Source organism: Rana temporaria, chromosome 4, assembly GCF_905171775.1.
Source record: "Rana temporaria chromosome 4, aRanTem1.1, whole genome shotgun sequence".
Lineage (NCBI taxonomy): Eukaryota > Metazoa > Chordata > Amphibia > Anura > Ranidae > Rana > Rana temporaria.
The window spans coordinates 52,073,488-52,099,576 of NC_053492.1; the positions used below are offsets into that span (position 1 = coordinate 52,073,488).

A 26,089-nucleotide genomic window follows, 5' to 3' on the forward strand; every position below is an offset into this window, starting at 1 on the left:
GCATTTTTATAGTAATCTAATGCATTTTTATAGCACTGATCGCTATAAAAATGCCAATGGTGCCAAAAATGTGTCAAAAATGTCCGAAGTGTCCGCCATAATGTCGCAATACCGAAAAAAAAATCGCTGATCGCCGCCATTACTAGTAAAAAAAAATATTAATAAAAATGCCATAAAAATACCCCCTATTTTGTAAACGCTATAACTTTTGCGCAAACCAATCAATAAACGCTTATTGCGATTTTTTTTTACGAAAAATATGTAGAAGAATACGTATCGGCCTAAACTGAGGAAAAAAAATGTTTTTTTATATATTTTTGGGGGATATTTATTACAGCAAAAAGTAAAAAATATTCATTTTTTTCAAAATTGTCGTTCTATTTTTGTTTATAGCGCAAAAAATAAAAAACGCAGAGGTGATCAAATACCACCAAAAGAAAGCTCTATTTGTGGGGAAAAAAGGACGCCAATTTTGTTTGGGAGCCACGTCGCACGACCGCGCAATTGTCTGTTAAAGCGACGCAGTCCCGAATCGCAAAAAGTACTCTGGTCTTTGGGCAGCAATATGGTCCGGGGGGTAAGTGGTTAAACAGCAACGGTGATAGGGGGGATCCTTGGGGGACCCCACATGGCACCGTGCGTTTTTCTGACGTGAAAGATCCCAGTTTCACTGTTTGTGATCGGTTTCCGAGAAAAGAGGAGAACCATGGTAAAGCATCTTCTGTGACTCCGGCGACTTCTGTTAGTCGTCTCAGTAACAATTTATGGTCTACTGTGTCGAAGGCTGCGCTTAGGTCCAGCAGAACCAGGAGACAAGATTCTCCTTCGTCTGCGGCCTCGAGCGCATCGTCCCATATTTTCAGTAAGGCCGTTTCTGTCCCGTGTCCGGGACGGAAACCGGATTGAAATGGATCAAGTAGGTTGTGGGTATCCAGATGCTGTTGCAGCTGTTTTACCACCACTTTCTCCATTATCTTGGACAGAGCATTTAGACCTGTTATGGGACAGCGGTGAGTTGGGTCCATAGGATCCAAATTAGGTTTTTTCAAGATCGGCAGGATTGTGCCCTCTTTCAGCAGGGAAGGCACTATGCCTTCTTTAAATGACTGATTTATAAGCTGTGTGATTGGAGGCGCCAGGATGTCGGCACATTCCTTCAGTAGCTTGGTGGGAATGATGTCATTGGGTGCTGTGCTGTTCCGCAACGCACCAATGATATTTTTGGTGGTATTGACGGAGATTGGTTCCAGAATGAACTTAGTTGATTGTAGAGGATTTCTGTCGGTGTTTTGTAGTTGATTGAAGAGGGGGCTGAGTGGAGTATTGTTTTGCAGAATACTTACCCGAATTTTTTCAATTTTGTTGATGAAGAAATCCGATAGTTCATTACAGAACTCTTGGGTGTCTGAAGTGGGGACTTCAAGACATCCCGGATTCATGGTCTGGGTGACCATCCTGAAGAGTTCTCGTGGGCGATTCACTGCGCTGTTAATCACCATGGAAAAGTGATGTTTTTTGGCTTTGAAAATTTCTTTGTGATATCGTGTTGTTACTGCTTTGTAGAAGTTGAGGCGGTCTTCTGAAGGACTTCTTTTCCAGGCGGCTTCCGCCCTTCTGCGCTCTTGCTTCAGAAGCGACAGCTGGTTATTGAACCAGCTGGACTTTTTTTCCCGGCTGCGGACTTTGCGCTTTGGTGCTGCTAAGTCGGCTGACTGTAGCAGAGCTGCATTTATGGCATCCAGTGTATCTGAGGCTGCTAGCTGAGGAGGAATAGCCCCAATTCGGTTTCCCAGGGTAGATTTGAAGAGTTCCGAGTGGAGCTTCTTCTGAGATCTAGCCCAGTGTATTGTCACCGGCTTGGGTGCTTTTATAACTAGTGGAATTCTGGGAATTATGAAGCTAATTGCATGGTGGTCTGTCCATGGCAAAGGTTTATTACCCAAAATGTTTATTTTCAGATTTTGTCTGAAAATAAGGTCGAGTGTGTGACCTGAAGCATGCGTGGGTCCGCATATAAGTTGCTGTAGTCCTAACCCTTCCAGGTGGTCGATGCAGGCCTCCGCGATGGGATCCTGTGAGGAGTTGGCCCACAGATTGAAATCCCCGAGCAGCAAAAGATGATTGCTGTTGAGGGAGTAAGTGGATATGAACTCCGTTAATGCTGGTAGCAACTGCGATTTAGGCCCAGGGGGCCTATAGCAGAGGAGAATGTGAACGGTCTCCTGGGAGTGAGATTGAAGTTGAAGCGTAAGGGTTTCCATAAAGGGTAGAGGATTTTGAAGGACCGGTTTAGTGATTGCAATATGAGACTTATGAATCACCGCCAGGCCTCCTCCTCTTTGCCCTATTCTATTTTCCGTTAAGATGCGATAATTTGCTGGTACCAGTTCTCCGAGAATGGTGTTGCAGTCGTCTGAAATCCAACTTTCTGTAATAAAGAGGCAGTCTAGATCGTTTTGTAGTAAGAAATCATGGATTTCTGATCGGTGTTTTACTGCCGATCTAGTGTTAAGCAACGCACATGATATGTGCTTGAGCTGTGTTGAATGGTTGAAATTTTTGATGATCGATCGACGATCGACCCTCAAGAGTTGATCTGTTTTTAAGGCTTTTGTGGTGACGGCAGGTAATATTGTTGCGAATTGTCTCAGACCCCAAATGGTTTCTGCAGAGTATCGCAATTTAACCATTGTTGCCAGTCACCGTGGGCGGGGGTGCGGGTGTTGGGTGAGAGAGGATTCGCAGAATCCTCGCTCTCGGCAATTTTTGGTCCAGAGGAAGGCAAAAAAACCCTGGGCAAGCTAGCCAATGTGCTGCGGCAGGGAAAAAAATTCCTTTCTGATCCCTAAAGGCGATCGGCTCAAACCCTGGATCAAAGACTGTTGGCTTATGGAGGGGAAAAGGGGGGGATGCTGGGTGTCACTGCTGCTGGGGTGTACCAAGATGGCCGCCAGGCAAAAACACAGGACCCAGGCTGGGGGGGCAGTCAGCTTGGTAAAAAAATAATTCTACCGATCTGGTTGCTGAACAGGGGGTGGAGGGGACCTCTAGGGGTGCGGGGGCGATAATCCAGAGCGATCTGCACTATTGGTAGCAAGTGCAGAGAGAACGGTCGGCGCGCCGGTAGGCCGCGGCTGAAGCCGCGGACTTTCCTGAGGCGTGGCGGCCGCGAAAAGGAGTAGGCTGGTGCGGGCGTGTAGAAACGCCGAAAATACACCCAGGGGGGGTGTCTGGGGGCCACCACAATCGTGGGTGGCCGTGCGGGCGGCGATGCCGGGCGAAAGACAGGGCAGAGAGCCGCAGTGTGGGGTCTGTGTGACGGCTGCCCTGAGAAGGACGGCCGTCAGTGATTCCCCAGGATGGCAGGCCCTGAGAGACAGGGTCTTACCTGCGGAGAAAGATGGAGTCCACGAGGAGAGAAAGGAGCTGGTTCCTGGTTCCTAGGAGCTGTTCCTTGTGCAGCACAGGTATGGAGAGTCTGCCTAGCTTCTGACTGCCAGGTCTGGGTGAGAGCAGGCTCGTAAGCGGAAGGTCCGAAGCACCCTACTCCACCGCTGACAATTGGTTTGGCAATTGCAACTTGCCTGTGAATGTTTTGTTTATGGAGTTCCCATAGTTTTTGTGGACACTGAGATTGAGCTCTGCAGTCACTTTTGCGGCAGTTATTTTCTTATTCTGGGTCACAATCCTGCGCGATGTCCTTTTGTCTCTTTCGGTCAGTTGACTATGACGACTGCACTTTTACTTATCAGACGTCATAACTTTTGATACTGTATCTCACGACACTGCAAATAAGTTGGCAACTTCAGTCGCAGAGGCACAAGCTAAGCGGGCACCTCTTTGAAACTTAGTAAGCTCTGATAGAAAAGTGAAAAAAAGTACCGTTGGGACTTTGTAGGCCCATCATGTTTACATAAAATATGAATTCTTTATTAGAAACATTTATAAAACAGTATATATTTCATTGTGATTTAAATAATTTATTGAATATCAAAATACAACCATTAAAATCAATTACTAGTCAAATAGAACATTCATATCACAAGATGTAAAATTTCCAACAGGCCAATGCGTTTCATGGATGTAATCTACCACTGCTGACCAGCATTATGGAAATGCTGATTTCATTTTCCATCAGAACTTGGCACCTACCCACACTGACAAAATTACCAATACCTGGTTTAATGATCATGGTATCACAGTGCTTTATTGGCCAGCAAACTCGCCTGACCTAAACTCCATAGAGAATCTGTGGGGTATTGTCAAGAGGAAGATGAGAGAAACCAGATCCAACACTGCAGACGAGCTGAAGGCTGCTATCAAAGCAACTGGGCTTCCATAACACCTCAGCAGTTCCACAGGCTGAGCCCTTCAATGCCACACTGCATTGATGCAGTAATTCATGCAAAAGGAGCCCCGACCAAGTATTAGTATAGTACATGCTATACTATACTGTACATGGACACACTTTTCAGTAAGCTAATATTTCTGTATTAAAAAATCATGTTTTTTTTATTGGTCTTATGTAATATTCACATTTTCTGAAATACTGAATTTTGGGGTTTCAGTAGCTGTAAGCCATAATCATCAATATTCAAATAAAGACATGCTTGAAATATATCACTATGTGTGTATTGAATCCATATAATATACGAGTTTCACTTTTTGAAGTGAATTACTGAAATTAACTTTTTGATGATATTTTAATTGTTTGAGGTGCACCTGTATATGTACAGTAACAAGAGAGAGTGTGAGCCTCTGTGTACATAAATTTCTCTTTCTCCTTATGTTTCTCTCCCAGTTGCCAGGAAAGCGAGGTTTTGGACCTGCCGGTTGGACTGTACAGGCCAAGATGGAAGTCTACATGTGGCTGGGCCTGAACAAGCAGAGGAAGGACTTTTTGTGTGGTCTTCCATGTGGGTTTGAGGAAATTAAAGCTGCAAAGGGGCCAGGCCTGCAATGTTTCCCTCCTATCAGCCTCAGCTATACAAGTAAGAACCAGTACAACTATTTTAGATTGCCTTCTCTTCTTATGCCTAGTACACACATACGGGATTCCCATGGATAATAATCCAACGGTTTTCCCAACAGAATTCCTCTCAGGCTGCCTTACATACACACACTCAGACAAAAGTCCGCCCGTCCAAAGCGCAGTGATGTACAACGCGTACGACTGCACTATAAAGGGAAGTTCCATTCCAACGGCGCCACCCTTTGGGCTGCTTTGCTGATCCTCATGTTAGTAAAAGCTTGGTGAGAGATAATTCGCTCTTTTCAGTGTTCATGCTTTTCAGTCCTTTACAGCGTGATGAATGTGCTATCTCCATTATGAACGCTAGTTTTACCAGAAAGAGCGCACCCGTCTCATACTTGATTCTGAGCATGCGTGGTATTCTGCCCGTCGGAAAACCATACAGACGAACGGATTTATAGCTCGGATTTTTAGCCCGACTGGGAAAAAAGAGATCCTGATCTCTTTTTTTTGTACGGCAGTTTTCCCATCGGAAAAACTGCGATGGAGCATACACACGGCCAGGATTCCCGTCGAAAACCTCTAATAGCAGTTTTCCCATCTGAAAAAACGGTTGTGTGTACAAGGCATCACAGTTATACAATGCCTGTCTGTGAAGGTTTCACCGGGAACTTATGTGGAATTGTCATAGAGTAGCCCTTCCTACACATTTTAAAGCCCATCTCCTGACAAAACATTTTCTGATGACCCCATTGTAGAAATTCTCTTCATACACTGACAGGACAGGAAGTGATGGGAAATCTCTACATATCTCCAGGAAGGCATTTGAGTTGTTATTATTGCTGTCTGTATCTTTTTGTCCTGGTGAAACTGTTCCTGTCCATTCTTCTTCTGTGTCAAAAAAGGGTCATTATGTGGAACTTGTGGAATTTTATAAAATGTTATGAAACTTTGAAACTATGTGGAATTTGATGACTCTTATCTTTTTTGTCTTCCAGAGAAACAAGTTTTCCAGCTGCGTGCACACATGTACCAAGCACGTAGCCTGTTTGCAGCAGATAGCAGTGGTCTTTCAGATCCCTTCGCTCGAGTTTTCTTCAATACCCAGAGTCAGTGCACAGAGGTGAGTTGGATAATCAAATTTCTTGGGTCAGTTCAACTGTACACTAATTTTATTTTACAAAGAATTCTCTCACAGCCAGACTACCCCTTTGGCAGTTGCTTGCTGGTTATCTCATTATGTCACACATTAATTTGTCTCTTATGGATTATGATATTGAAATCCCTGCTCTTAAGTTCCCAGTTTTGAAGGACATCCTTGTCCTTGTCTTCTAGTATTTTGATTGGGTAAAAAATGGAGCACTGTATAAAAGCATATTAGTATAAGTAATGCTACTACCTCCATGCTCATGTGAGATAGCCCTCAAGTAATAGGTGTACACTCCAAATGCCCCAGTCCACTTACTCCAATGTAGCTCTACACATCTTTCACTCAGGGCTGGATACTTGGCATGTAGTGGGTGCAAACTAGATGGCCCTGGTCACTTTAGTAGATATTGTAACTTTTCGGTACTAAGGCACTAAACAGGACTTGTTAATTTTCGGTACGAAGGCACTAAACAGGACAGATAACTTAAAATCAGAATAGCCAACACAGCCACAACTTAATAGCAACATCAGTGTTTTAAGACATTATAGCACTTTTCTTCTTGCAGGCCCAATGCACACATAGGGTGGCTGGACTTAACAGGATCCTCCAAAGTAAAGGTTGTGGTGTCTGCTCAACTATTCTAACTGCAGTTACGGGTCATCTGTTCTCCCCATCAACCAGTTCACCTTCACTTTTTCTATATAGGCAGTTGAGGGTACTTAAGTCTTAGTTGCAGTGGATGACAGTATTGCAAGTTCTCAAGTGCAGCTGTACCAGCCGAGGAGAGTTCTGATAGAGATCTCCTCTGGATAAAGACCCAGGCAACATCAGCACAGCTCCCACTGGACAGGATCCCAAGGGGGAAGAACTTAGCACACACCCACTGGGCAGGATCCCAGAGGAAAAGAGAACTCTCTAAAAGGTTGTTCCAAATATGTATCGACTTCCCTAACTTACATAACTGGGCAAACTGCTCAATAATTGTCTGGAAGAATAAATACAGTATTTATGACATTAGCTATTAACCCTTTTCACACATACTACTGAAGTCTACTCAATAGTAGTCAACTAGTTTAACACTCCAGTATCCAGCAAACACTGAACCATCAGTTTTGGTTGTAAAGATCCTTTAAAGTGATATTCCAGTCTTGTCAATTATAGGTTTACCATCTACGAGAAATTATATTTCTTTATTTTTGTTTATCCAACATTTCAGGTCCTGAATGAGACTCTGTGCCCGACATGGGACCAGTTACTGGTGTTTGACAATGTGGAGCTTTATGGTGAGGCCAATGAAATGCGTGATGATCCCCCCATCATTGTCATTGAGATCTATGATCAAGATACTGTGGTAAGACCATCCATCTATTGTAAGTTATATTTCAGCAATATATTAGTTCAAGCTTCTAATCTAGGGCAGCAGATTAAAACTTTGATGATCTAATAAAAACTCAGATATAAAAAACTGATTGGCCAGAAGAGATGTAAGTTGCATCCTTTCTTGTAGCCAGTTAGTAGCCAGTGATACACTTTCTGGCCAAACGTTTGTGGTAACTTAGCATCATACCTGTATGATCTTTCTGGACATCCCATGTCAAAACCATGGTGGTTAATATGGTGGCGCCCTCCCTTTGTGGCTATACCAGCTTTTTACTCTTTTGTAGAATTTTGTTCCCATTCAGCCAAAAGACAATTTTTGGGATCAGGTACTGATGTTTGATGAGAAGACCTGGTTCACAGTCAGTGCTGAAATGCATCCCAAAGTTGTTCAGAAGGGTTGAGGTTAGGGCTCTATGCAGGCCATTTGGGTAAATCATTTATGTCTAATGAAAATTTGTAAAGAGTTGTGCAACCAAATATACAGTATATTATAATCAGATTAAGAAAGAAGGCCCAGCATGCTGGCCACAATATGTTTTCCCTTTTTTAGATCATGGTCTAAGTGACCTGTCCGCTGATCTGGCCCTGATTGTAATATCATTATGTTTCAGGGAAAGGCAGACTTCATGGGCCGGACGTTTGCCAAACCAGTGGTGAAAATGGCTGATGAGGGATACTGTACACCTAGATTCCCACCACAGCTTGAGTATTACCAGATATACCGTGGAAACTCTACCGCTGGGGACCTTCTAGCAGCCTTCGAGCTACTCCAGGTATGAGCCAATCTCTGACTGGAGTTTCTAGTCTAATACTAAACCATGAGAGTGTTTAAAATACTGTGTCACTTGACAAATGCATTCTAACATGAGGCTAAATGTAATGATATGTTAAACATAAGAAAAGTCATGAGTAAATATGAAAAGTTCAAGGGTTTTTGAAAATAACTTAAAAGAAAGTGGTATCACAGGGGGCGACATTCACCCACTTTCAACTGTCTCCCTAGCCATTAATAGTCAACATAATATGAACACTTGTAAGCTTTCTGTTGCATAAAATGAATATTGGATGATAAGTATCCAAACCAGGCTGTCAAGTTAGATACTGGCTGGACCAGACATTGTTGCTTACCTGCAGTGTAGTCTGCAGAAAGGTCTACGATCTTACTGTGCTGTTTGGAAGAAGTGCCTGGATAACAAACTGTCTAAACAGAATTACAAATCCTTTGGTAATTTGAATAAATTGCATATATGGATTTTAACTGTGTATTTGCAGCATTCAGCTTTTAATCTATGCAACCTTAAAGCATAGCCAAACTAGATGAATGGCAAGAAATTGCCAATATTTAAAAGTCTTTGTTAGCTAGTGGTACCACTATTTGTTAACCAAGTGGGAAAAAAAATTGGGACCACAATTTCCTGATTACTCACATTTTCAATAAATCGCATATTACGACTTGCAGTTACTTAAAAGTAGCCTAGCCCCAAAAAAGTAACCTATAGTGGCATGCATAGTTAATAAAGAGGAAGAAATAAAAGAGCTGCAATATTTACTAGTCTTACCAAACAGTGGCTGTTCCCCAGACTAGCCATCATCATTTGGACGTGACCTAATCATATTTCAAGAAGCCTGATGTATGACTGCTTTGCCTTAGCGTCACTCCAAACACTCAAACCTGAGTATTGTAACAAAGGGGGGCTGAAGTATATGCCTAAGCCTAATCAGATGCTAGTTTAATGGAAAGTTTAACGGAAAGTTTAACAGAAGGTATGGTAACAGCTTGTGTTGCCTGATAATGCTGATAGAGCTTAGTTTCAGCTTGAGTTTTAGTTAGTTGGGTGGACCATAGGTTTTGCATATCAGCTGACTTTAGGTTTGTTTTAATACCTTGATGAATTAATGTTTTTCTACTCCTAAAGATTGGCCCATCTGGAAAATCTGATCTTCCACCTATTGATGGACCAACAGACATGGAGAGAGGACCCATCCTTCCAGTCCCAATGGGCATCCGACCCGTTCTCAGTAAATACAGAGTCGAGGTATAGACTGCATAATGCATGATTATATAGAATGTACAGTATGTTAAGATTTCCTGTAATGAAATAATGAGCCTTCCCCCTATTCAACAGCTTCTGCCTTCCCCTCTGGTCTACACTTATCACTGATGTCACCAGGGTTGGTATTTTAAACATGGGGAACTACAATAGAATAAAAACTTGACTGGCTGCTTTGGAGTAGGAGAGTACCCCTAAATGTACTCACCAACATCTACATTTTTAAAGGGTTTGTCCAATCAAATATAATATTAGTCCCTGTTTACACTGGTGTGGCTTTGAAATCACGATTTCAAAGCCGCACATCAGTGCGAATTGCCCTGCCAATTTAATTGCAACTTCATTTAACAACTTCATTTAAAAGTCTATGCAAGTTGCAATGAAATCGGTAAAAAGTAGCGCAGAAACCTTTTTCTTAAACGTTGCAACATGAGTCGTGCCAATATGAACGGGGTGCGACTTGTCATGGCATTTGGAACTGTCAAATTGCATGACAAGTCACACCGGTGTAAACAGGGGCTTACAGTATATTTTTTTAAATGTGTAGATAAGTTCACCAATCAATCTTTTATTCCAAAATTTATGTTACTATTGGATTGAGAGAAACTTGAAATCCTCCCTTAACTGTTACCTTTTCTTACAGCATTATAATCTAATTAAAAAAATGCCAGCCAGCTACACAATGACATTCACATTATAACATCTGCTGGCAAGATGTCCTTATCTTTCATTCGACTGTAAGCTCTTGTGGTCAGAATTCTATTCGTGTATGTTTAATGTTATTTTTAAATTCCCTATATATCCCTTCTTGCAGTGCTGCAGAAGATGGCCATGCTATATAAATATATAAATAACAAAATGATAGTTTCATCTATAACTACATTGACTATTACATGTCTATCCACAGATCCTCTTCTGGGGATTGAGAGATCTGAAGAGAGTGAATCTTGCCCAGGTGGACAGGCCAAGGGTGGACATTGAGTGTGCGGGGAAAGGAGTCCAATCTGCCCTCATCCAGAACTACAAGAAGAATCCAAACTTCAGCACTTTGGTGAAATGGTTTGAAGTGGTATGTGGAAAATACATAAAGGAACAGGTCTAGAAAATTTGCAGGCCGAGGCTTTCCAGGGGCAAAAATGTAGCCTATTAGAAGTGCAGGCATTTAGTTGATGACTGTCCCTGTTTGATCTATAGAAATATTTCCAACCTAGAAAATTGTCTGCATAGATTTTTTATCCTCCCTGCATTGTCGTGGATGTCCTTCCATGACCCTAACATCTACTGGCTTTCACCCAAGTTGATGCAAGTGTATATTTCTGACTGACCATTAGCAGGGGCTTTAGGCTTATTTGGATGTAGATGGTTTTGTTTCCTCTATGAGGACTATACTGACATACAAATGAAATGTAAAAAAAATTCTAAGCTTTGCTAGAATATTTTGGCTGATGTTCTTAATTTCATAATACCACCGAATGTCCAATGGCCAAACTATGCTTTTGGTAGCCAGTCACGTCTTGTTGTTTTCCCTATAAGCTCTATAAAGTTTGGGGGTATTAGCAGCTGTGGTAGTGCTCCAGGACCGCACCCAAAGCCATTTTTTTAAACAAACAGAAGGTCTTTATTCCCCTTAAGGCAACCAAAAGAATACTTCCAGCAGCAAAAAAATAAAATAAAAATGGCTTAACTTCAGCAAAACTGAGGCCATCAGGAAGCCGGCCAGAACCAGCATGGAATGCAGACGATGACATCCCCGGAAGCGGAACCAGAGAGAGCACCGGGGTGAGACAATATGGGACAAACCACTGAGAAACTAGGTCGTTTCTCGTGGTTTGTCCCATACTGTCTCTCCCCCGGTGCTCTCTCTGCGTCATCATCTGCGTTCCACGCTGGTTCTGGCCGGCTTCCTGATGGCCACAGGATGAATAACAACACTTTCCTGCCTACCTGTGAGCATGGATGCACCTGAAACTGGACCGCACCGCAATTATTACACACAGATGAGCCAGTTTTTAATACATGTTTGTAAGTGCATTTCCTTTTAACCAAATAAATTGAGACTGACATATTGCACTTAGGTGGCACTTTCTGTATTGTTCCCCTGTCTTCCCCTCACAGAGCCGGCTTTCTCTGAGGACAGCTGCCACCTACCATCCTCTTATCATCCTCTCTCCCCCCATTTAAAGGGTTGGTTATCACCATATACCAGCACATGGACTGTGATTGTGTTTTTTAGATCTATCCTCTGTCCATTTGTTATGCACTAGTCTTTTGCGCTAATAGTTTACCTTAATTTTTTTAATGTATTAAAGAGGAGCTTCTGTCAGGTTTCCAAAAATTTTAAGTCAGCAGCTACAAAAATGGTAGCTGCTGACTTTTAATAAACAGACACTCACCTGTCCAGGGATACAGCACCATCCTCATGCAGGCTGGTTCTTCATGGGTCTTCCAGTCTCCTTTGCTGGCATGTGCCTCTTTGCAAATTCACAGCTGGCTCCCCACTGCACATGCACAAGTCATGCTGCACCTTGTTACTGAACCTGTGACTTGTCCCAGAAGGTTGCAGGGAGGACAGAAGAGTTGAACTTTCACTCAAATTAACTTAGCAAACGGAATGAAATATATGGCAGAGGAGGGGGGAGAAAGTGAAACTTCCCCTTTTGGGTTAATTTTGAAACGTCTATTACAGAATAGGTATTGATGTTGTGAAAGTAAAATTTGTTTATCTTTGAACAATTGTCATTTTACAGGATCTTCCAGAAAATGAGCTGCTTCATCCTCCTCTGAATATTCGGGTAGTGGATTGCCGTGCATTTGGCAGATATACATTGGTGGGCTCCCATGCTGTCAGCTCACTGCGTAAATTTATCTACCGTCCACCGGACAAGAAGTCTCAGCATTGGAACACCACTGGTATGGTTATTTCAATGTCTCATTCACTTTATACTCTAACCCAGAGGTCTCCAAACTTTCTAAACAAAGGGCCAGTTTATTGTCCTTCAGACTTTAAGGGGGGCTGGACTGTGGCAAGCAAGACAGGAAATTTTTCTGGCATCAGTGGGAGCGAACATCACCCCATTTGGTATCAGAGGGAGAAATAGTGCCCTATGGTTGGTATCATTGGGAGGAAAAGTGCCCCATTGTTAATGTCAGTGGGAGAAATGGTGCCTCATTTATGTCAATTGGCAGAATTGTGTCTTGTATCAGTGGGAGGAATAGTGCTCCAAGGGCCGGTTCAGGCAAGCAAAGGGCCACATCTGGCCACCACTGCTCTAACCTAATGATCTTAGATGGCCTGATCGATAACAAAACCCTGACAGTACAGCTTTAAAGCTGCACAGACATATACTTGGCAAAAGGAAAAGTTTTTTAGCATTGTACTGAGAGAGTAGTGACCATCCCTCCCTCATTGCACTCCCTTTCAGTGCAGTAATTTAGGTTGTATAAGTAAAAAGGAAATTGGTATTTTCAAGAGGATGAGACAGCCAAGAGCACTGAAAAAACACTTGTATTAAACCACCTCATAGGAAAGGCCAGGACCAGTGATATGAATTATAGCCAGGAGACCACATCTCCGGAGTCCTCAGGAAGCCAGTGGGTGACTTGGCTCATCAGACTCCAACTGTAACTGAAATATGACATTTGAGTAGAATATCCATTGCTTTCAGTGCACTATGATTTGTGTAAGAGTAAATTTTTTCCATGATTACTGATTACCTGTAAGTTACACTCAGCACTCATTTCTGCCTTATTTCCAGTCTAAGCATGCATTTTCTTTGACTCCACACTGTTATGCATGCTGTGACTTCTCCCTTTATTATCTCTCATCTTGAGTCTGTCCTGTGCTCTGTCCTTTTCTGTCCTCTGTCCAGCTAAATTGATGAGTGGCTATATGGCACTGGCCAACGGAGGGACCTACTCTCGCCCCACAGGTGAAATTGTTGTCAATATGGAGCCTGAGGTGCCCATTAAGAAGATGGAGACTATGGTCAAACTAGAGGCGGTGAGTAACCAGATGCATGAAGCTTAAATGGAAAACAAAGTACCTTAGTTTTGTTATAGAGTTTTTCTATTTTATCTGTTCATTTATCCAATCCATTATCATGGCATCCTCACAAATTCTGTGTATTTAATAATGACATGATCCTGATGGCCTCTGACCAACTCTTAACTTTACCTATACTCCAAAGAGTCTTGCCATTATTTAGTAATGTTTCATACTACAAGTTCAAGGAGCACAAAGCCCAAATCCTGGCTCTAAACGTGCCCATACTACTCATTCAATTGCACCTTCAACATAACTATCCATGCACATGGGCTCTTACCTCCATACGATATTTATGGATTTGAATTTTCACTAACAACTCAACAAGTCTAATAACAAACCTACGGGTCTCAGCCTAGTCGGTGGATGAGCCAAATGGTGTCTCAGGCCTCCAGGTGTGATGTAAGGCCTGGGAAGAGTGGCAGAAGGCGGCGGGAGAGGGGATGCCCCTTCTCGATCCTTTAGGATAACAGTCGAGCAACTTTTAGCCGAACCGGTTGTTATTACTAAAAAGCCAACCACTGGTTCTAAAAAACAGTAGCAGGGTGATGCCAGCTGCAGGCATTACCCCGGTATAATCCCTTCAAGCCATGAACATATATTTGTGTACGGTTGGCATGAAGGGGTTAAACCTACATAAGTGGGTCAAGTGTGGAATAACCACCCTCCAACATATACTCCTTCCTGAATGGTATGAAGTCCTTTGATTTTATTTGCATGTAATTCAAACTCCCATCTTCTGAACACTCTAATTACCGTATTTATCGGCGTATAACATGCACAGGGGGTAGAACACGCACCCTTATCTTAAAAGGGAAGTTTCAGGAAAAAAACTTTCCACAGCCCCCTGCGTATAACACTCAGGCACAGTTTACCCTCTATTTTCAGGGTAAAAAAGTGAGTGTTATACGCCAATAAATACAGTATTTGCAGTTTCACAGTTTTTTTGCTGAAGTATTCCTTAGAGGTGGAACTTCATATTATTCTTCCCAATTTCTAGTTCCTAACCCTAATCATTAGACTAAGGGTATATTTTTATTATAAAATACATCAATTACCCAAGCATCCTTTACCAAAATCTCCACAATGATTAAATGGGGACTAAAATCTGGGGGAGACCTTAGTAAAATGAAAAAAGAAGCCAACACACACCCACATCAAAACATTAGCACATAAAGAGTTGCATAAAGAGTTAATTACACAAAAAAGCGTTCTGAAAACATAAATTGGATCTCATCAGGAAAAACACAGGAAAAATACACTGTAAAATAAATATTAGGCAGCACTCAGGCAGCTAACATTTCAGGTTTCATATACTGTATTTCTGAAAGGAATTATCATATAAAGTGAAAAAGGTACATTTTAGTACATGCACAAGATCTCCCCACAATTTCTCTATCAAGACAGAGGCAAACTCATAGCTACAAGCATCATATACATTTTCATTAGAACAAGGAGATCCAGGTTAACAATATAGCAATTAACAAACATAAAAATACATGGATAGATACCAGAAAATACCTTCAGTGTGCAAGTGGATGTGGGAATCAAAACATTTTGGAGTACAAATCCCTTTTTTCAAGTGGATTGCAATCTTGGAAAAGAGATCTCCAACGTTCTTACACTGCATCTTATTGTGCTAACCACTGGGAATATCTACAGAGAATAATTCACAGAGGGTATACAGTTGTGCTCATAAGTCTACAGAATTTTTGATTTCTTGGCCATTTTCAGAGAATATGAATGATAACCAAAAACGTTTCTTTCACTCGTGGTTAGTGTTTGGCTGAAGCCATTTATTATCAATCAACTGCGTTTACTCTTTTTAAATCATTATTCCAACAGAAACTACCCAAATTAGCCTGATCAAGTTTACATACCCCAGTTCTTAATACCGTGTATTGCCCCTTTAACATCAATGACAGCTTGAAGTCTTTTGTGGTATTTGTGGATGAGACTCTTTATCTTCTCAGATGGTAAAGCTGCCCATTCCTCTTGGCAAAAAGTCTCCAGTTCCTGTAAATTCTTGGGATGTCTTGCATGAACTACACGTTTGAGATCTCCCCAGAGTGGCTCAATGATACTGAGGTCAGGAGACTGAGATGGCCACTCTAGAACCTACACTTTATTCTGCTGTAGCCAATGACAGGTCAGCTTGGCCTTGTGTTTTGGATCATTGTCATGGTGGAATGTCCAAGTACATCCCATGCGCAGCTTCCTGGCTGATAAATGCAAATGTTCCTCCAGTATTTTTGGATAACATGCATTCATCTTGCCATCAATTTTGACCAAGCTTTCTGTGCCTTTGTAGCTCACACATCTCCAAAACATCAGTGATCCACCTCTGTGTTTCACAGTAAATATGGTGTACCTTTCATCATAGACCTTGTTGACTTGTTTCCAAATGTAGCAGTTGCGGCCAAAAAGCTAAATTTTGGTCTCATCACTCCAAATGACTTTGTGCCAGAAGGTTTGAAGCTTGTCTCTGTGCTGTTTGGTATATTGTAAGCAGGATACTTTGTGGCATTTGCGTAGTAATGGCTTTCTTCTGGCGACTCGACCATGCAGCCCCTCTTTCTTCAAGTGCCTCCTTATTGTGCATCTTGAAACAGCCACACTACATGTTTTCAGAGAGTCCTGTATTTCACCTGAACTTATTTGTGGGTTTTCCTTTGCATCCCGAACAATTATCCTGGCAGTTGTGACTGAAATTTTAGTTGGTCTACCTGACCGTGGTTTGGTTTCAACAGAACCCCTCATTTTCCACTTCTTGATTAGAGTTTGAACACTGCTGATTGGCATTCTCCCTTGGATATCTTTTTATATCCCTTTCCTGTTTTATACAGTTCAACTACCTTTTCCCGCAGATCCTTTGACAATTCTTTTGCTTTCCCCATGACTCAGAATCCAGAAACGTCAGTGCAGCACTGGATGAAAGATGCAAGGGTCTGTCAGGAGTCCAGAAACTCATTGACCTTTTATATTTTTAATTACAAGCACACGGATGACAGGTGAGGACAGTTACCTTTAATAGCTATTCAAATCCCTTTGTGTCAACTTGTGTGCCTGTTATCAGGCCAAAATCACCAGGGTATGTAAAATTTTAATTAAGGTCATTTGGGTAGTTTCTGTTGCCATTATGATTTAAAAAGAGTAAAAAAAAAGGTTGATTGATAATTAATGGATTCAGCCAATCACTAATCATGAGTGAAAGAAATGTGTTTGTGTTATCATTCATATTCTCTTAAAAATGGCCAAGAAATCATAAATTCTGCCAGGGTATGTGAACTTATGAGCACAACTGTATCATAGTGTCAAGATGTCAATATCCCTTAAAATCTCTGCAATGTCGAAGACAATGAGGTAGTACTGTATATGCTCTCTTTCTGACATGTTTTGGCACTGTAAATACTTTCGCTTATACTGAAACCAGATTTTAAGACACATTTCTGAAATATCTACAGTTTTCATAACTCCTTCCCCTGCATTAGCCCTTTACATATAGGACTTTAGGAATCCCTTCCATCAACTAGGGTCATTATCATACATTTACTTGTAATGGCCACAGTCGCTAGACTCTGAAACTCTACTGCTTCTTCCGATCTCCTAATAACTGTACATGACTTCAACCATTCTTGCTCCATGGGGAAAATATTTGCATTTCAACTGTAATTATAATAAATTCCTGAGCAAGTGGCCCCCCTGGTTATTTAACCCTATATGCAACATTTTAGTTTGACTAAGTAACCACCTTTCAGTGAACTCAGACTGGTATGTTTTGTATTTTTTCTTTCGCTGTTCAATACCCTCAACACCTATTCCCTCCCCATCTACCCCTGTCTTAGTCTTCCTTCCCTATGTTGTTCCTCTTTTTGCTCTATATCGGCAGGATATGTCTTTTTTGTCTACCAATGTAAAAAATGGAGCAAGGAGGCAATACTTAATTTTTCTTATGTACATTGTTATAATTGCCCACGGTATACCTTGTAATTCCAAACCTTCTGTATCGCTGAATGTGTTGCACTGTATTAACGAAGTAACAATACTAATTTACATTACCTGCTGCCCATAATGGAAGTTAATAATTGACCAATAAAGAAATATTGAACTATAAAAGTGGATGAATATAGAAACAGAGCCAGGAACTTTTCCCAGATATGTTGCTGCTGCTGCTGCTGCATATATGCATTATATAACCGACTGATCATGGACATCTGACCATTACACCTACTGTATATGAGCTTGTTGGATATCCTGTTTGAAAACCATTAGCATTAATATGGAGTTCTACCTCTTTGCAAATATAACAGCCTCCACTCTTCTGGGAAGGCTTTCAACAAGTGTTTGAAGTTTACCTGTGCAAATTTGTCAAAATAGAGCATCTGAGGTCAGATACCGATGTAGGATGAGAATGGCTCGCAATTGGCTTTCAGTTCATCCCAGTGGAGTGCTCAGTAGGGTTGAGGTCAGGGCTCTTTGTAGGACACTTGAGTTCCTCCACACCAGGAGGTGTCTTTATGGAACTGGCTTTGTATACAGGGGCAAAGCCATGCCGGAACAGAAAAGGGCCAAGCATACAATTGTCTAAAATGTCTTTGTGTGCTGTAACATCAACATCACCCTTCACTGGAGACACCTCAACTCGGTAATTTGGAGCTTTTGGTCATATAGAAAGCTTACATATTATTCTTTAGTGACTTTGCCAACTCTAGTGCCATGGATGAATTTGGTAGTGTATGTCCATATCATGGATGCTTACAGAACTATGCTCACAGGTGAAATGTTTTTCAGACAAATGACCCAATGAATGAAAACATAAGGTAGCAGGTAGAAAGTTCACAATCTAAAACACAAACGATCTCTCTGGAGGTACAAGGAAGACAAATACATATCTATTGCATAATAATTCTTTGTTTTGAAATGCAAATATGTATTTTTTTATGGAACTGACCATTTTGTGCAGTGTTTTCCTTGTATTTTGTCTGCCATTGTAATTGTCTGTCTGTAAACATGGTTTGTTCTCTTTCCATCCCCCTCCATCTCTGTGTGACAGAATTCCGATGCAGTTGTTAAAGTAGATATGGTAAGTTGTTATTGTTTAACGCACCATTGCACATACCTTGCATGTAACACAACTTGTTCACCACCATGATGTATTCCAATGAGTGTTTGAGAATGTAAAATAATCAGCATGAAGTTGGGATCACTGCTTGTGGTATGTTTATTAAAGTGTAAAGTGACTCTGTCGCTATTTAAAAAAAAATGAAGAGTACATACCTGTACTGCTGCCCGTGCTTTGTTGCAGGTCCAAGAAAAGATCTTCAGCATCCCATTCACTTCCAGATGTGTTGGATGCCTGATCCCCCTGTTGTGCTCTGTGGGTCCTTTTGCCTCATGCTGTGTCCTGGCGGAGGACATCACAGAGCACAATGGCGTACGCAAACATCTGTCACTCCCAGAAGCGTTAAATGCTGAACATTCTTCAGCAGAGCTTCGACTTTCAAAGAACCTTAGTTTGATAATGAGGGCAGCGGGGTTAAGTCGTTTCTGTATTCTTGCAGGAATGGCTTAAAGAGTCACTTTAAGGGTTGCCTTACATCTAATGAAAATCAGAAAAAAAATTAAATAACTGACATCTTAATCTGATACATACACTGCTTATGGTTTGCATAATGTTTTTTTTTTTTTTCAAATGCAGTTTCACACATAGGCTAACACTTTATTTGATGGATACAATTCTAGGAATACATTAAACCAAGATCGTATTGTTTTACTGGACTTTTCTCATCAAAAAAAAAAAATGATATTGCATTTAGTGCCTTGTGTTTTCCAGCAGGAGAGTGAAGGGAGTGATAAGTATGTGCTTCTGGTGGGGTCTATATAAAAGTTATTAAAGGGGTTGTAAAGGTTTGTTTTTTATTTTCTAAATAGGTTCCTTTAAGCTAGTGCATTGTTGGTTCACTTACCTTTTCCTTTGATTTCCCTTCTAAAAAATGTTTTCTTTGTCTGAATTTCTCACTTCCTGTTTCTCCTCAGTAAGCTTGCCCCAATCATCTGGCTGGGGGTTAGTCAGCCAGAACAGCTTACTGAACAGCTTACTGAGGAGGAACAGGAAGTGAGAAATTCAGACAAAGAAAACAAAGGAAGAAAACATTTAGAAGGGAAATCGAAGGAAAATGTAAGTGAACCAACAATGCACTAGCTTAAAGGAACCTATTTAGAAAATAAAAAACGAACCTCTACAGCCCTTTTAAGCTGGTGGATGTTAGAGACCTTGCGCTCCTCCACCTTCCATTTGAGGATGTCCCACAGATGCTCAGTAGGGTTTAGATCTGGAGACATGCTTGGCCAGCCTTACCTTTACCCTCAGCTTCTTTAGCAAGGCAGTGGTCATCTTGGAGGTGTGTTTGGGGTCGTTATCATGTTGGAATACTGCCCTGCGGCCCAGTCTCTAAAGGGAGGGATCATGCTCTGCTTCAGTATGTCACAGTACATGTTGACATTCATGGATCCCTCAATGAACTGTAGCTCCCTAGTGCAGGCAGCAATCATGCAGCCCCAGACCATGACACTCCCACCACCATGCTTGACTGTAGGCAAGACACACTTATCTTTGTACTCCTCACCTGGTTGCCACCACACACGCTTGACACCAAATAAGTTTATCTTGGTCTCATCAGACCACAGCACAGGGTTTCAGTAATCCATGTCCTTAGTCTGCTTGTCTTTAGCAAACTGTTTGCGGGCTTTCTTGTGCATCATCTTTAGAAGAGGCTTCCTTCTGGGATGACAGCCACGCAGACCAATTTGATACAGTTTGCGGCGTAAGGTCTGAGCACTGACAGGCTGACACCCCCCCACCCCTTCAACCTCTGCAGCAATGCTGGCAGCACTCATACATCTATTTACCAAAGACAACCTCTAGATATGACGCTAAGCACGTGCACTCAACTTCTTTTATCGACCATGGCGAGGCCTGTTCTGAGTGAAACCTATCCTGTTAAACCGCTGTATGGTCTTGGCCACCGTGCTAAAGCTAAGTTTCTTATAGCCTAGGCCATCTTTATGTAGAGCAACAATTCTATTTTTCAGATCCTCAGAGAGTTCTTTGCAATGAGGTGCCATGTTGAACTTCCAGTGATCAGTATGAGAGAGTGAGAGCAATAACACCAAATTTAACACACCCTTCCCCATTCACATCTGAGACCTTGTAACACTAATGAGTCAAATGACACCGGGGAGGAAAAATGGTTAATGGGGCCCAATTCGGACATTTTCACTTACATTTTCACTTACTTTTGTTAACAGCGGTTTAGACATTAATGGATGTGTGTTGAGTTATTTTGAGGGGACAGCAAATTTACACTGTTATACAAGCTGTACACTCACTACTTTACATTGTAGCAAAGTGTAATTTCTTCAGTATTGTCACATGAAAAGATATAATAAAATATTTACAAAAATGTGAGGGGTGTACTCACTTTTGTGAGATACTGTATGTTAACTGGCACAGATCAAGAGGATCATGTTCTTGAATGTACAGCAGTCTTCAAAACTGGTATTTACACTCACTTGATGTGTGACCACAAGAGTAAGCATGGGGTGGCTATGGCTACTGCACTGCTTCTGAATTCAAAGCAGAGTTGCCACTCTTATGTAGGCTGTGCCTTCTTGCACTACAGTGGGATGAAGAATTGTTACAAGGTCATGGCTATTTGTATTGTCACTGCTAATCTGCAAGCCTGTAGCTTATCAATTAGCACCTGGCCACACCTAGCCCTGCCCATTGCTCTCTGAATTACCTGGCCACACCTAGCCCCTCCCACTATGAGCGGCAATTGTTGGGAGTGTAAAGCCTGTTACACACTAATAGTTATTTTTCGTTTAACCCGCTGGGTTGAACGAAAAGGAAATGACAGCTCCGGTCGGAGCCTCTATACTAACGATCCAACGTTAGCACAGCGATGTCCCCCGCTGAGCTGTGCTCTGACAGGGGCACGCCCCCTCCCCCCGACAGAACACTTCTATTAGCGCTCTCTGCCATTGGCTGAGAGTGCTAATCGTGATCCAGTCGGCTGTTGGTTTTCCAGCATGCCCGTCCAACAGAAGCCGGCCATGCGGCTGGCTTCTGTCGTACCGGCTGACATTTGGTCAGTGTGCACTAGGCATTAAACATGTGCATTCATTTTTGTCCGAATGCACTTTCGTCTGAATTTCAGGGATTTTCACGTTCGTTTTAATAAACGATAACGAATGTGCAGAAACCAAAATCTGAAAGATTCAACATAAAAAATGCTTTATTTTTGTTTCGTTGTGACAATAGTTCGATATAGATAGAAGATTCGACATGACGGTGACAATAGGGATCTGTGGCTATCGAACCTGAGGTCGAATGTGCCTAACTTAACTCTATTAGTCCAAGATTATTCGACATAGAGAGAAAAGATTCGACATTATAGAGACATGAATATTCGACATTATAGAGACATGAATATTCGACATAAAGAGAGAAGATTCGACATTATAGAGACCATGAAGATTCGACGAAGCAGCTAAAAACATACGATCTCTACAAACAGACATTTATGGTCAAATGCTCCGCCCATAGGCTATAGAAGAATTCTAATGTTGGTTGACTAGTAATAATAATTAATAAATATAATTATTACTAGTCATACAATGAAACAAAATAAATAAAAACGAATTTAGGGAGTAACTAAAAATGTATTTTTCGGACGAAAACTAAATTCCGAAACTAAATATTTGCTAATTACTAATATTGTGCACATGTCTACTAGACATTAGCGTGTGAGACACCAATGAGGCAGGATTTGACTCAGTTAAAGAAGGTAACAATAATTTTCTGTTTACTGTATGAGGCTTTGCATCACATAGTAACTGTATTAGCTACTTGTTTATACCATAAAATAGGAGACTTTAGTTGTATTTTATGTAATAAGGCACTCCGAGAACTCAAATGTTGGTGCAGATTTAAGTTGACATTGATATTTTCACTGACCTTGCATTTGTCCTCCCTCAGACTGAGGATGAGAAAGAAAAGAAGAAGAAAAAGAAGAAAGGGGAAGAGATTGAAGAAGAGGAGCCAGATGAGAGCATGCTGGACTGGTGGTCCAAATACTTTGCTTCTATCGAGACGCTGAAAGAGGTGAGACATGGGAAGGTATTCCAGGAAAATTATGTTTTTTTTTGTTGTGTCAAGGTCAGCCAGAAGACAGTTAGTGATAAGTGAGAAGTATGAGTCATTGATGAGAACCTGAACCAAGAACACCATGAAACCCAGGAGGTTCTTCCTCAAATTTCCTTCTTGATAGTTACCCTGTTATATCAGATGACTTTCTGTACCTTGCAATTATCTCTGCACCCCCTTCATACAATCTTTAATAGCACTGCTGCACACAAGGATCATACCACTGCTCTTGTGTAAAACCTTACTAAACTGGTAATGTATAACATCTTGCCTTTTGGCCAGGTGCAAGCTAGAACATAGTTAACAACATCTTCATTTGTCATAGATTGTCAGTAGTATAGTTGGTGCAATTAGCAGTTAGCATCTCCAGCATCTCTCATCATCTTCTTCCATCTCTCTGATATCTCAGGGGAAACATGCTCCCTGGTCCAGGTCTCTCTGTCATATAATGAGCCAATAAAGATATGCCAGGTCGAACATGCTCCCTGACCTGTGTTCGCCCAGGGAAAAGAAACACATCCTTTGATCACATACTGGACCTAGTAATATATATCAGGTTGTTCATGTTTCCTGATCTGTAATTGCCCAGGGAAAAAGAGACACGGCTTTTGGTCACATGCTGAACCTAGTAAAATATCCAAGATTGAACATCCTTCCTGGTCCGTACTGGCTCAGGCAAAGGAAACACCCCCTCTCAGACACATGGGGGAATCTAGGACAGAAAAGGACACGGGAGTCCTAGTAGATGATAGGCTCAGCAATGGCATGCAATGCAAAGCTGATGTAAGGAAAGCAAACAGAATATTGGCATGCATTAAAAAGGGGATTAACTCCAGAGATAAAATGATAATTCTCCCACTCTACAAGACTCTGGTCCGGCCGCACCTGGCGTATGCTGTCCAGTTCTGGGCACCAGTCCTCAGGAAGGATGTGGTGGAATAGGAGAAAGTCCAGAGAAGACCAACAAAACTAACTAAGGAATTGGAGGACATTAGTTATGAGAAAAGGTTACAAGCACTGAACTTATTCTCTCTGGAGAAGAGACGCTTGAGAGGGGATATGATTTCAATGTACAAATACCATACTGATGACCCCACAATAGGGATAAAACTTTTCAGCGAAAGGAAATTTAATAGGACACATGGCCATTCACGAAAAATTAGAAGAAAAGCGGTTTAACCTTAAACTGCGTAGAGGGTTCTTTACTGTATGAGTGGTAAGGCTGTGGAATTCTCTTCCACATGCAGTGGTTTCAGCGGGGAGCATTGATAGTTTCAAAAAACTATTAGATAAGCACCTGAACGACCACAACATACAGAGATATACAATGTAATACTGACATATATTCACACACATAGGTTGGACTTGATGGACTTGTGTCTTTTTTTTACCTTGCCTACTATGTAATTATGATGGGCGTAGTAATATATCATAGGGGAAACAGGTTCCCTGATCCGTGTTCACCCAGGAAAAGCTAGCACACTCAGTCACATGATGGACCCAATAGGATATCCCAGGTTGCACATGCTTTCTGGTCTATATTTTCCCAGGGAATGGGAACTCTGACTACCTCTGAAGAACTTCTTCTCCAACCAGAATCCTTTAACTTTACCTAATTTGTGGACTTAAAGGGTCACTAAAGGAAAAAATTGTTTTAGCTAAATAGCTTCCTTTACCTTACTGCAGTCCTGGTTTCATGTCCTCATTGCTCGTTTTTGCTCTGATATTGCTGTAATACTACTCTGTTCTGGACACTTCCTGGTTGTCTGGCTCCTTATGAAAAAAGTCATGGGAGAGTTTAGTTTCGTTTTCCTAGCCATGACTCTCTATGGCACTGTCCAGCACAGAGGCATAAAATAACATGCAAAGACTAAACTACTTTCAGTTTCGTTTTTGTATCAAAGAGGCACATTATATGATTGATTTTTATCTGTTTTTAATCATTTTTTAAAAGTAATCAATTAACCATTATGTCTCTATACCCTGTAAACAGTAATTTCAGCAAAAAAAAAAATTCCTATAGTGATCCTTTAAATCACAGAAAAAAACCTCAGTTACTCAGAGTGGGGAAAAAAGGGGGCAAAATGCTCTGCAATATCATATGATTTTCAAACCAATGACCCTTTTATTCCACCATTAGCTTTTATACAAGTTTCCAATGACATGCCACCTTTCATGGTTCTAAGGATGAGATGTTTACAATGAATAACATGGCTGCCTCCCCAGTTTATTAGACTGATTTCACAGCATATTTCCTATTAAATTTGTCAAATGATGTCTGGTAATAATTCCATGTATTGTGCTTTTGTAATATTTTTCTTTTTTTGCTATCAAATTCAGCAACTGCGTCAGCAAGAAGCCGCAGCAGCAGAAGCTGAGGAGAAGGAGGAGATGGAAATCGCAGAGGGTAATTCTTGAAAAAGTTCACTTTCCCCTTTTATGTTTAGATGACATGTTCTCAGGCACAGGGGATTCTGGGAAGCAGTTATTTTTTTTTAAAAGTATTTTCATAGAAGAAAAATGTCTAAAAATGTGAGAGTGAGGTGTTTTTCTTTGTCTACAACTTCACTCCATCTCCATGACTTAAAGCTATGAAAGTTGGCACAACATGGCTTCAACATGTATAAGTAAATTTTAGATCTGATTCTATCAAATGTTATGATCAATGTAGTTTTAGTTAGTGTAAAGCTTATCTGAAATATTTTACTACATATTATCATTATTGATGTCAAGGCAAGAAAAAGTATGTGAACCCTTTTGCAATGATATGGATTTCTGCACAAATTGGTCATAAAATGTGATCTGATCTTCATCTAAGTCACAACAATAGACAATCACAGTCTGCTTAAACTAATAACACACACATAATTCAATGTTACCATGTTTTTATTGAACACACAATGTAAACATTCACAGCGCAGGTGGAAAAAGTATGTGAACCCTTGGATTTAATAATTGGTTGAACCTCTGATAACGATTAATTTCCTGATACAATCTCAGGGCTTAACCCCATTTCTGCAGCTTGACCCAAATTCATAATAGTGAGACATGCAGGGAGCTGAGAGACACACTGCAAACTCACCTTTCAATGTTTAACCAGCAAGAGAGCTAGCTGCAGTCTGGGCAACTGCTTTTATTAGCAACATGACATCACAAAACATATGCATTCAGATTGGTTAGCTTATACATTTCACTCCCATTTACACGCCCCCTGTGACGTCTGTTCTTGGCAGAGTGGAGCACATGTAATATCCTTTGTCCAATATACATATACAGGGGTTCTCGG

At 41.2% G+C, this 26,089-nt stretch overlaps 1 protein-coding gene across 12 annotated transcripts in view; it reads left to right on the plus strand.

The window, feature by feature from the left end:
• Positions 1–26,089, plus strand: part of OTOF (otoferlin) — a 465,027-nt gene that overhangs the window by 383,993 nt on the left and 54,945 nt on the right. For 8 of the 12 annotated variants that reach the window (XM_040348386.1, XM_040348390.1, XM_040348384.1 and 5 more), the window contains exons 23-33: positions 4,802–4,991; positions 5,971–6,095; positions 7,339–7,473; positions 8,114–8,275; positions 9,419–9,538; positions 10,461–10,622; positions 12,301–12,463; positions 13,423–13,553; positions 18,649–18,678; positions 22,636–22,761; positions 25,144–25,210. In XM_040348386.1, the coding sequence (XP_040204320.1) occupies positions 4,802–4,991; positions 5,971–6,095; positions 7,339–7,473; positions 8,114–8,275; positions 9,419–9,538; positions 10,461–10,622; positions 12,301–12,463; positions 13,423–13,553; positions 18,649–18,678; positions 22,636–22,761; positions 25,144–25,210 (1,411 nt within the window). The remainder of the gene's footprint in view (positions 1–4,801; positions 4,992–5,970; positions 6,096–7,338; positions 7,474–8,113; positions 8,276–9,418; positions 9,539–10,460; positions 10,623–12,300; positions 12,464–13,422; positions 13,554–18,648; positions 18,679–22,635; positions 22,762–25,143; positions 25,211–26,089) is intronic. The other 4 variants (XM_040348393.1, XM_040348392.1, XM_040348394.1 and 1 more) reach the window with 1 other exon arrangement.